The sequence below is a fragment of the Mobula hypostoma genome, chromosome 20, assembly GCF_963921235.1.
Source record: "Mobula hypostoma chromosome 20, sMobHyp1.1, whole genome shotgun sequence".
In the NCBI taxonomy this organism is placed as follows: domain Eukaryota; kingdom Metazoa; phylum Chordata; class Chondrichthyes; order Myliobatiformes; family Myliobatidae; genus Mobula; species Mobula hypostoma.
In genome coordinates this window covers 37,971,671-37,984,377 of record NC_086116.1, presented here as the reverse complement: position 1 = coordinate 37,984,377, position 12,707 = coordinate 37,971,671, and the positions used below count along the sequence as shown (strand labels likewise).

The 12,707-nt window shown below is 38.1% G+C and overlaps 1 protein-coding gene across 2 annotated transcripts in view; it reads left to right on the top strand.

Moving 5' to 3' along the window:
- net1 (neuroepithelial cell transforming 1) overlaps positions 1 to 12,707 on the top strand; it is a 131,139-nt gene that overhangs the window by 116,506 nt on the left and 1,926 nt on the right. For both annotated transcript variants that reach the window (XM_063072687.1, XM_063072686.1), the window contains 8 exons: positions 6,324 to 6,431; positions 8,260 to 8,430; positions 9,029 to 9,091; positions 9,414 to 9,510; positions 9,779 to 9,855; positions 10,353 to 10,610; positions 12,135 to 12,305; positions 12,475 to 12,661. In XM_063072687.1, coding sequence (XP_062928757.1) covers positions 6,324 to 6,431; positions 8,260 to 8,430; positions 9,029 to 9,091; positions 9,414 to 9,510; positions 9,779 to 9,855; positions 10,353 to 10,610; positions 12,135 to 12,305; positions 12,475 to 12,661 — 1,132 coding nt within the window. The remainder of the gene's footprint in view (positions 1 to 6,323; positions 6,432 to 8,259; positions 8,431 to 9,028; positions 9,092 to 9,413; positions 9,511 to 9,778; positions 9,856 to 10,352; positions 10,611 to 12,134; positions 12,306 to 12,474; positions 12,662 to 12,707) is intronic.

The following is a 12,707-nucleotide window of genomic DNA, read 5'->3' as shown; positions in this document are numbered from 1 at the left end:
CAAATTGGAATTAACATTTACAAAGGGAGATTGTCCACCATGAATGAAAAGAAAGCATTTCAAATTCATTTACGTAATGATTTCACTATTTTTTAATTTCCCTATATCAATTTAACATTCCCACCCCCACCCCATTGCCAGGATTAAACAATTATCAGTAAGTGTTGCTGCCAAACACTCTTGTAACACTTTGTAGTTTCCAGAATTAATATCTGTCTCCATTCAATAAAAGGGATGTTCTGAACACTAAACCCAGTAAATTGATGATGGTGCTGTGTGATGCTTTCTGTGCACACCATGTACACAAAATGTCATCATCTTTTTCCCCCAAGAACTTCACTGAGTACTGCATTCATCTTATTGGTCAAGTAAGCAACTTATGAATTTGAGCAATAACTTGAAAAGTAAATATAGTTATAACTTCATTACTCCTGACTTCTAATAAGATTGAATTGAGGAGATTATTGTGAGTGCTACCTCACAAGATGATATTCATAACTGAACTCTTGGACAGCAGCAGGCAACCTGAATTAACAGTAAGCCACTGGCTGCAGGCTGCAAAGTTAGATGATAGAGAAGGTGGAAAGATTATCAAAAATCATAGAAGATAGAAATAAGATCATAGATTTGAAATATTCTTCTAACCTGTGCCACTTCCAAAAAACAAAATGACCTTAATCTATGCAGCTCATCAAAAAATGGACGTCCACAATTTGACAATGTGGCTGCTTAACATTTCCAATTTACCCACATGAATTTTTGAGGTGCAACTTCATTTTCTGGACTTCCAAAGTTGACATTGTAAATTTTACTTGTGGATCTCTTTGCAGACTTAATACTTAATCTGCTGCGTATTTCTCGATTACATATTCAGATAGAATCTTAGAGTGACCAATGTTTTAAAATAAAAAGTGATCACTTTTAAGGAACTACCCACATCCACATTGTGAATGTACCTCTTAGTGAATGTAGGAGTAAAGCACAATCTAAAGCCAGCAGAGAGGAAGAAATCTCTTCCTAAAATTGTTTCACTTGATCAATCTGTAAAGAACTGGGAAGTGTTACAAAGAATAAATGAAGCCATCATTTGTTAAAAGTGGAGTACAGATATTCCACTTGATTCATGAACAGTCTATTGTGATTCCTCACCCCCCCCCGCCCCCAGTATAACATTTCCTCAATTCACAAATCTATTTTGCTGTAAGGAACAGCAAAACCCTCCAAAATCAAAGGATAGTCAAAGGGCTTTATGAGATTTTACTTAATCATTTTGCAAAATACAACTCTTCTCATAAGTCATGGGATTTCTGTATAGAATTTAGTTATATGTGAATAGAAAGCTATTAGCCCTTGATTGGATTTAAATGTTTATTACATATGCCAATTTGTGCATTGGTTGCAGTTCTAGGAATGAGCAATCAGTTTTTCAATGAGCAATGAATGAAAGGAGACTTCTGAACCATCAACGCCTATAACCAGCTCCCTGCATTTACTCTTAAAAAAATGACCTTTCTTGTTCCAGCAAACAAAATTATATACCCGTACAAAATTGGATCTTCAATCTGTTTAGATAGGGATGCTTATTGTGACTTTATATAAATAACTTCGGAAAGGTGCAAAGATGACATTGTGTTGAAATTGGATTATTTGTGGCAGCAACACAAATGTTTAGAAGTGTTGCTGCCACAAGTTAGTTTCCTTTAAGTATTGTTGAAATTTTGGACAGTGTAAGTTTATCTCAGGGTATGCTGCCCACTTGGTGATATTATTGCCAAATGATGTGTGGCAAATCTCAAATTTTTAAGTAAATTTATTATCAAAGTACATATGTCACAATAGTACAACTCGTGAGATTCATTTTCTTTAGGGCGTTCACAGTAAATACAAAAAAAAACAATAGAATTGATGAAAAGCTTCATACAAACAAAGGGAGATAAACATAAACATATCTGACAGTCCTGTTTGCAAGCGGATTCTATTTACTGGACAGAATATGGACGTGAGTATTTATTTACTGGAAGTATAAATAGAACTACAGCATTGTGCAAAAGTCTTAGGCATCTGTATAAAACTGAGGTGCCAGACTTTCGCATAGTGCTGTATTTGTCAACATGGAGTGGAGAGCGACTTTGTAAATCTGGTGGGAGCAAAGGATGTTGGGAATGGTATGGTGGAGCGCCACAGGAGGGGTGTAAAACAGTTGGCAGAGAAGGAGTGCCGGGGTAGGGGTGGAGCAGGTGTGGACACACCCAGCCCTGAAACAGCATGTAAGATCATTTGATTCTAAACAATTGGTTTATTGATCATTACAGAATGTCTCTCTAGTGCTTCCCACTGTTTCCCCTCTCTCTTCCCCTTTTCCCAACCATGATTCCCCTCTCCTTGCCCCCTTCCCACTCTCAGTCTACAGTAGGTGACCCATATCAGAATCAGGTTTATCATCACTCATGTACAGTGTATCATGAAATTTTTGTTTCAGCAGTACAGTGCAATGCATAAAATTATTATACTACAGTACTGTGCAAAATACTGTGCACTCTGATACTGAAAGAGAACTGAAAAAGTTCATAAACCATCTTCTTACATCTAAAGGAGCATTTCTTTGTCCTGACTCTATTGTTCTGGCAGGCAGATAGAGCTCTCGGTGCCTGAAAATCTTCAAAAGGGAGGGCGGGAGATATTATTAGTTCCTGACCCCTTTTGTTTCATTGAAGCCTTGGCCCCAACCACATAAGAGGATAATCGTAAGGATTTCATTATTATCTTAATGGGTGGGGACTTGACTGACCCAAGGGAACTATTGTCCTCAATGAATGTACTTGAATTTAAAATCATGAGATACATTCTAGCTATGTGCCTCCTTTGTATCATAGACTGTACATAGACTATCATAGAAGTGTGCTACAGACACAAGGACACAATATGAGTTAACTAGACAAATAAATATATACTTTTCCTCATTGCACTCAGCTCTGAACACACAAATTATGATGAAATATTCAGTGATATAATTTTGCATATTTTGCCCTTTGAAAAAATAATGAGAAGTCTGTTTTATATATTTGTTGAGATGCAGCACAGAATAGGTCCTTCCAGCCCTTCGAGCTGTGACGCGCTACAACCCCCAATTTATCCCTACTCAAATCATGGGACAGTTTACAATGACCAATTAACCGATTAACTGGTATATCCTTGGACCGTGGGAGGAAAACTGGAGCACTCGGAGAAAACTCATGCATTCCACAGGGAGGATGTACAGGCTCCTTTACCAATGATGCTGGCATTGAACGTTGAACTCCAGTGCCCAAAGCTGTAATAGTGTCATGATGATCACTACACTACAGTGGTGCCCTAACATTTTGACAAAGATCCTCCACCCTGAATGAACCATTTCCTCTCCCCTCAAATTATGGTCTGAGTTGAGCAAACTGATTTCCATTAGTTTGTTTCCCTTCATCCACCGTATCCGTGTTGTTTTACAGTACAGATACTATGGATTTCTGTTAATTTGGACACATCAGAATCAGTAGTAATTAACCAAAGTTTCATAGAAATAGTTAAAAAGTATAAAAAAGACAAACTGCCGTTTAACTGAGTAACATTTTTTGTATTTAAATGAAATACAGAACAAATTAGAACCAATACATTTAGAGTTGTTAATGGAGGAATTCTCCCATTGACTGCAAATGAACAAAATCAGTGCAGACTTGTAGTGCAGATAGTAGACTGCCTTCATACAATGCTTTGAATGCTTGCATTCTGTAATCATTCAAGATGATTGCTGATACAGTCATAACTCTTAACTTGTTGATATAGTAAAATCATTCCATTTTCACTCCTGGGCATTTCTGGCATCTGTAAGCCTGAATGCTTGAAACCCAGTGAGCATTGTCTTACTGCTTATTTTCACCAACTATTAATGACAAAAATCATTGCTGTTCGAACTCAAACACACTCAACTGCGCTATTTAAAAACTAATCTGTCTAAGCACAGTGTAGTGTCTTAACAGCCACTCTAGTGCGCATAACTGACACTAGTTAGAAACTTCAGCAACAGTCTCCTGTCCCAATTAAGGCACATGGTGTCCTAAATAAACAAAGGAAATCCCACTTTTTTTCCTCAATTAGTTTTTGTTCTTTGAAGAGTTGTCCAAAATTAATGGCTGCCCCAATTAACCAATGGCCAATGAACTGGAATCCACTGTACTTACAATGGATAAGAGTCTAGATAAAGAGACTTCGCCTTCCTGAAGCAATGTAACTGCTGTAACAGTATCTCAAGGTCACTGAATATGGACATCTGAAATGCTACATGTATCTCTTATGGCCTTTGTTTTATTTTTAGGCTAACACTCAAGCAGCTGGTTGGAGAGAAGAGCATTAGCACTGAGCTCTCTTCTCAAATGTCCATATGCCAAAATGATAGGAAGTGATTGATACTGCAATCTAATTTGACACCAGTCAGCTGCTCTTTGCCTCTCCATGTTTTACCTGGCTTGTTACCTTCATTTTAAATATAAAACTAATTAAGAACAAAGCTTCTGTCTTTGGAAGCTGAATGCTGGCCATGGCTGAGTTTATTTTTGTGTTCAACACTCATGGATACATGGTGCTGCTGTTTTGTCACTGTGCTGAATATTGGAACTAGTGTAGCTCCTGAATGTCTTCAAGAATATGTTTATTCCTGATTGTAGTTGTTTGAAATTTCATTTTAAAGAAAATAATTTTGGCCTTGCATGTAATGAGTATCATGTAACATAGTTTGGCTGAATCTTACTTCTAGGAAGCTTGTTCCCATTCGTGCATGCAGACTAATCGTTTAATTTGGATTCCAGGAACTAATTCCTGATACTTAATGCAGTTGGATCTGTTTTCTGTAGCATGGTGTGAGGTTAACAGTCCCTGATGAAAATAAACCCATAATTGTCACTGGATTCTAGAAAGCTGATTTGCCTTTGTTAACTGCAGGATCTTGCTTATTTTTCCTGCTCTCTCAGAAGATGAAGTGAAAGAGCATTTTTAACTTCACAGAATGCCTAGGCCGCCCCTTAAATTGATTTAGACCGTAAGACCATTCGGACCATCGAATCTGCTTTGCCATTCAATCATGGTTGACTGATCTTCCCTCACAGCCCCATGCTCCTACTTCCTCCATGTCTAAATTTGAAATCCAGTCACTATAAAGTGAATTTCATTTGTATTTGCTTTTCTAATGATTTCTATTCAAAATCATCATGTATGATAAAGATGTGATAAAATAAAATATGGAGTTGCCAGACCTCAGATATATTTTTGACATTGTTTCTTACTGCTTGATATCCACACTGGAAAAAGCAGTGCCACTATCATCACACAAAACCAATTATAAAAGCTTGCACCAAGTTAACTCCACTTAACTCTCCAAGTCAAAAGGGGACAGTTAATCATGGGTTCTAATAAAATTAAACAAGGTAACAAAGCTAAATAAAGAATTGCCTTTTTCAAAGATTTAATCTTGTGTATCAGAGCAGAATGGAGAAAGGCCTGTATTGTTCTTGATAGTCAAGCTAGAGTTTCCTTGGCATTGCAACAAAAATTCAGGTTGGACACAGCTGATAATCTTATGTCCAAGCAGCTGTTCTTGTGACTAGTCCAGTGTTAAATGAGACATGCATTCTAAGAGATTCTCAGCATTTGATTGTCCTCAATGTTCAGCATATTTAAATAAATGTGCTAAAACAACTTTTTATTTGGCTTACAAGTTAACCTGCCATTTAAGTTATTAATGCAACATAATAAAACACCTTAGAAACCATTGATTTTAGATAAATCATTTAAATATTAATGTTCTTTCATTAAACCTTAAATACTAAAGATGAAGTCATTTGCAAGAAATGAATGCTAGTACACTAATCAATCTGTTCAAGATTAGTTGTAAAATAGCTTTGCTGGGTAGTGAGAATTTAGTGGCAGCATGTTACTGCTACAGCAAACAAATTACATCAAGTCTATGCTAATGCTAAATGTGACCTTGGGAAAATTGTTCCCAGGTTAAGAAGTTTTATTCAGTTTGGGAGTACAAACGTAAATTCTTCCCAGAAATTAAATTTTCTTCACTTTTTTACCTTCCCCACAATTGAAGACTGTTACTGTCCTTGCCCAGGACAGTAGAATTTGCAAAATTGAGCTCATAACCAGTTACTGGTTTAGTTTGATTTTAGAACAGTTGAGATCATTTGCATATGTCTTTTGTGAACAGATATAATTGTCTGAGCTGTTGACTGCTAAGTTTCCTTGTGTCTCCACAGAAAGTAATGTTCATAAACACCTGTTTCTAATTACAGGAGCCAAGCAACAAGCGGGTCCGACCTTTATCGCGAGTTACATCTCTAGCAAATTTAATATCTCCTTCCAAGAATGGAGCAGTCAGACGCTTTGGACAAACATTACAGGTAATATTTCTTTTTCGACCATTTTAATTCTTGTGCATAATAGTTCCTGCATCTCAGAATTCTTTGTGCAGGATAGCAAAATGTTTCGTTCGCCCAGTGTCTGCAATAATCATCCCATCTATGTCAGTTGTTAACCACAGATGACACCTGCTCTTTGTTAAATTGCACAGGCAGCTTTGATATAAATCTTTGAGGAATTATCACAGACAATCTTGGCACTACCCTGCTCAAGGTGAATGAAAAGATGTGAGGCAAACTATTGAGGAGAGGCTCCTCCACAGTGAGAACTTGTCAGAATGAATTTTGGGATTAATAATTGTTACATTGTTCTGTTTGATATACATGACTGAAATTTACTTCACTGGCTTTTAGTTTGTTTACTCTAGAATAAAAGCAAACATTTTGTGCCTTTTGTGCATGTCTATGCATCACAAGATTGGGGGTAGTTTCTGCTGAAACTGAATTGCAATGTCACTGGATTCCAATTGCATTACTGTGATTAGCATTGCAAGTCTCTAATTTGTTGCAAATCCAAATGAATCTCAAATCCAATGCAACTTTGTGTGAAAAAATTATCAGTATTTGCATTATAATTGAAACCTATTCACAGATGAAAATCCTCTGTTTGATTTAGGGAAGATTATAAAGGATAATAATGGTCTTGCTTAGTTATGATGCAAAAATTTAATAAGCTTATCCACCCAAATATCAGTAGCAGATTTCAGGGCATTCAACTGTCCAGGATGTTGCTGACATCAAAGTTTAAAGTGAATTTATCAAAGTACAAAGTATTTATCAAAGTACATATATGTCACCATATACAACCCTGAGGTTCGTTTTCTTGTGGGCATTCTCAATAAATCCAGTAACTATAATATAGTCAATGAACATCCACACCATTTGGGCATATACCCAGTGTGCAAAAGAAACAGACTGTACAAATACAAAAACAAGAGATAATAATAAATAAATCAGCAATAAATATTGAGAACAGGAGATGCAGAGTCCATGAAAGTGAGTCCAGAGATTGTGAGAACATTTCAATGATGGAGCGAGTGAAATTATCCCCTCTGGTTCAAGAGCCTGAATGAAGAGTATAACTATCCCTGAGCCAGGTGGTGGGGGTTGCTGATGATGGATGTTACTTTCCCGCGACAGTGCTCTGTGTAGGTGTGCTCGATGGTGGAGAGGGCTTTACCTGTGATGGACTGGGCTGTATCCACTACCTTTTGTTGGATTTTTCTGTTCAAGGGCTTTGTGTTTCCATACCAGGCTGTGATGCAGACAGTCAGTATATTGCCCACCACACATCCATAGGATTTTATCAAATTTTTAGATGTTATGCCAAATCTTCGCAAACTAGAGGCACTGTCATGCCTTCTTCATAATTGCAGTGCGTGCTGGGCCCAGGACAGGTCCTCTGAAATGATAACACCAAGGAATTTAATGTTGCTGACCCTCTCCACCTCTGATTCCCCCAACAAGGACTGGCTCAAGGACTTCCAGTTTCTTCCTCCTGATCAATAATCAGCTCCGTGGTCTTGCTTATATTGAGCAAGAGGCTGTTGTGGCACCACTCAGCTGGATTTTTAAATCCCCCTCCTTTATGTTGATTCATCACCACCTTTGATTCGCGCTACAGCAGTGGTGAAACCACAATCAGACCATTTTGAAATCGATCATTCCACAAAGGCAGTTCTTTATTTTGAGGAGATGGTGATTTGAATTCAGACTAGTATATAAGTTGTCTTCAAACATGACTAGATTAGTTGCTTTACTCTTGTGTGCACTCACAGACTGCTAATGGGTTCTATTTCTCCATCTGCAGAGATCCATCACTTTCCGTAGTGATAACAAATCTCCAGGTTGCCCTCAAAGGGTGTGTAGCAAAGCCTCAGCACCAACCCCACCTAAGAGGCGTAACAGCAAATTGTGGGTGGAGACTCTTGACGTGAACACAAAGCAGAATTTCTCTTCAAAGGAAATTAAACGACAAGAGGTATGAGTACGTAAAATAAAGAAAGTTCCTTGCACGTTGTTTGAATTTTACCCTTGTAAGAAAATAAAAATGTGGACACCTCAAAATAGCTGGAAGTCTTGAAGATAGCTTAAGTAGATAAATTAAGGTTTTCATTTCAAGAATGTTGAAACTTTGCTACATTCAACCTCTCAAGATATTTCCATAATGATGGAATTATTCTGAGAATTTTGTAGACTGTATTCAACCACTCTTGGGTCAGTCTTTAATTTGGCTTTCCTCTGCTGTTATTTGATCCAAGGTCCACAAATATGTTTGCTTTTCTCAGGAGAGTTAATTTATTCTGTTTAGACATAACACCAAATTGAAACGTTCCTGTATGCTAATTCTGCATTTTATCTGCAAAGAGTGCTTGTTAATTTTGACAAGCTGCTTCAGTTACATGGAGAACATTATAGACTTTACCCTTTCATTTCTCCTATATCTGGTTCAACTTTTGCCAGATTTAAAACACTCAAAACAGAGTTAGTTGAAGTCAGCCATGAAAACATGCTGTTCTTTGTGCGGTTGTTTTATGTCAAGTACATGTTGTTGATGTCATTTTATTTTTGTTTCTCAGGCTATATTTGAGCTTTTTCGAGGCGAGCAAGATCTAATCGAAGACCTAAAATTAGCAAGGAAGGTTAGTATAAAGTTGAAGCATAAAAATCCTTGTTTAGATACAAACCAATTTAGGAAAAGCTTTCAGTTGTATAAATACTTAAAATGAAATAATGGTAGGTCACTCTGATTTTTTTTATTATAAAAAATCCAAATCATTTAGCTTCTTAATGCAAGAGTGATACAATATATATACAGTAGAATTTAGTAGGGTATTAATACAGTTTACATTATCAGAGGGTCTGGTCAGATGCTTGGTGCTAATTTAAGTATTAAAAAGGTTATTGCTATATAAACTTGAGAGAGTTAAGTAAATATTCAATGTACTTGTCTGTTTTGCATAGGCATATCATGATCCTATGTTGAAGTTATCCATCATGACAGAAGAAGAACTAACCCAGATCTTTGGAGCTCTTGATTCTTACATCCCCCTGCATGAAGGTGAATATGAGCAACATAAGGCTGTTACCCATAAATAAAAACAAAATTTCTCAACTGTTATTACTATTGTACTTCCAAGTAGTAGAAGTAGTACACCATCTAAATTATTCAGAAGGTTTTGTGATAAATTATTTTCAATTTAATTGGTCCAGAGCTATGTAACATTTGCTGTTTATCAAAATCATCTTTGAAAGTATATTCTATTTCTGAAATGTTGATTGTACTGAATGCTGCTGACAACTAAATTAATGTGCTTGTTTTCATCCAGAGTTCCTAACCAAGCTCGCTAAAGTTACAAAGCAAGATGGGACAGTAGAAGAAATTGGTCACATCCTTGTGAATTGGGTAAGTTATTTTAAAATCATGACGTGAGAAACAATAGCAACACACACACAATGCTGGATGAACTCAGCAGGCCAGGCAGCATCTATGAAGAGGAGTGAACAATTGACTTCATCAGTCCTGATGAAGTGTCTCAGCCCAAAACATCAACTGTTTGCTCTTTTCCATAGATGCTGCCTAGCCTGCTGAGTTCCTCTAGCATTTTGTGTGTGTTGCTTCAATTTCCAGCATCTACAGATTTTCTCATTACATGAGGAATAATGCTGGTTGTTTAGTATAAGTACTGCTTTCAACTCTGTTAAATAGCTGCTGGCATCTAAGTATTTAATTTGTTCTGTTCTGTTAGTATGAAGTAACATAGTAATTGATATAAATTGAGAATTTGATGCCACCAGAGCATAAATGGGAATGCTTTTCAATTTCTTGCTAAAATGCAATGTAAATTGACTTCAGGGTCCACCGCTTTTCTTTATTCTCAAGCATGTGTTCTTTGTATCCAGTTGCCCAGGCTTGATGAATACAAGGAATACTGCAGTAACCAGCTGGCAGCAAAGGCACTCTTGGATCAAAAGAAGCAAGACAAGAGAGTGCAGGATTTCCTTCAGCGCTGCCTCGAGTCGCCCTTCAGCAGGAAGCTGGACCTTTGGAGTTTCCTGGATATTCCTCGCAGCCGTTTAGTTAAGTACCCCCTGCTGTTGAAGGAGATACTGCGGCATACACCTGGTGGACACTCGGACCAGAAGAATTTGGAGGATGCGGTAAGTGCTAGTTATGTGGGGTTAATTTTTTTCTTCAAGTCTGACCCATACATTTTCTATATAAATTACTGAATAAGGAAATCATCTAGTCTATTGCTCCTACATTTGTCTTTGTTCAATCTATTGTCAAATAGGAGTACCTGATTCAATAGTTATGTGAGCCAAGGATTTGCCTTGCACTTATGAAATATCACTAACTCTCCCCTTTGTTCTTCTGGTGTATTTGCATGTTTTCCATGTTCCTGATAGAATCATAGAAAACCTACAGCACAATACAGGCCCTTCGGCCCACAAAGTTGTGCCGAACATGTCCCTACCTTAGAAATTACTAGGCTTACCTATAGCCCTCTATTTTACTAAGCTCCATGTACCAATCTAAATGTCTCTTAAAAGACCCTATCGTCTCTGCCTCCACCACCGTTGCCAGCAGCCCATTCCACGCACTCACCACTCTTTGAGTAAAAAGTTAACCCCTGACACCTCTACCTACTCCCCAGCACCTTAAACCTGTGTCCTCTTGTGGCAATCATTTCAGCCCTGGGAAAAAGCCTCTGACTATCCACATGATCAAAGCCTTTCATCATCTTATGCACCTCTATCAGGTCATCTATCATCCTCCATCGCTCCAAGGAGAAAAGGCCGAGTTCAGTCAACCTATTCTCATAAGGCATGATTCCCAATCCGGGCAACATCCTTGTAAATCTCCTCTGCACCCTTTCTATGGCCTCCACATCCTTCCCGTAGTGAGATGACCAGAACTGAGCACAGTACTCCAAGTGGGGTCTGACCAGGGTCCTATATAGCTGCAGCATTACCTGTCGGCTCCTAAATTCAATTCCACGATTGATGAAGGCCAGTACATCGTACGCCTTCTTAACCACAGAGTCAGCCTGCACAGCTGCTTTGAGCGTCCTATGGACTCGGACCCCAAGATCCCTCTGATCCTCCACGCTGCCAAGAGTCTTACCATTAATACTATATTCTGCCATCATATTTGACCTACCAAAATGAACCACTTCACACTTATCTGGGTTGAACTCCATCTGCCACTTCTCAGTCCAGTTTTGCATCCTATCAATGTCCCGCTGTAACCTCTTGACAGCCCTCCACACTATCCACAACACTTCCAACCTTTGTGTCATCAGCAAACTTACTAACCCATCCCTCCACTTCCTCATCCAGGTCATTTATAAAAATCACGTAGTAAGGGTCCCAGAACAGATCCCTGAGGCACCCCACTGGTGACCACTCTCCAGGCAGAATACAGCCCGTCTACAACCACTCTTTGCCTTCTGTGGGCAAGCCAGTCTGGATCCACAAAGCAATGACCCCTTGTGATAGTGAAACACTTAGCTGTATTCACCAAAGTAAATGAGGTGTCTGTTTTGTTTTCAATTTGTATTTTAATTATTACAATTTCTTTAGATTGTGCTTCTTGGATCTTTTATTGAACACTGCCAGTTTTTTTGTAAGTATTGGTGTACAGTTAATTGTGCTTGCTGATAGTTCGGTTTTGCTTTCCAGATTGCCATCATTCAAGCAGTTCTATCAGACATCAATGTGAAGAAAGGAGAGTCTGATTGTCAGTACTACATTGACAAGCTGGATTACCTGGATGAAAGGCAAAAGGATCCACGAATTGAAGGCAGCAAAGCCCTTCTTTGCCATGGGGAGTTGCGAAACAACCGGGGGACGGTATGTTTAGTTTCATTTTATCATTACATAATTTTGCTATCCTTAAGCCCAACTACAGCTTAAACAATACTGAAATATCATTTCCCATAGGTAGATACTGATTTATGAGTTATTAAACAACCTACATGTTTTTAATGAAAAATAATTTGACGACTTTTCTCCATTTCAGAAACTATACGTCTTCCTATTCCAAGAAGTCTTAGTACTGACTCGCCCAGTATGTCGCAATGACCGTCAGTGTTACCAAGTATACCGTCAGCCGATGCCTGTTAAAGATCTTCTGCTGGAAGACCTACAAGATGGCGATACCAAAATGGGTGGCTCCTTCAGAGGAGCTTTCAGCAATTCTGACAAAGGTAAGCTGAGGCTTACTGTTGAATGGAGTAGCTAAGTAAACATCTG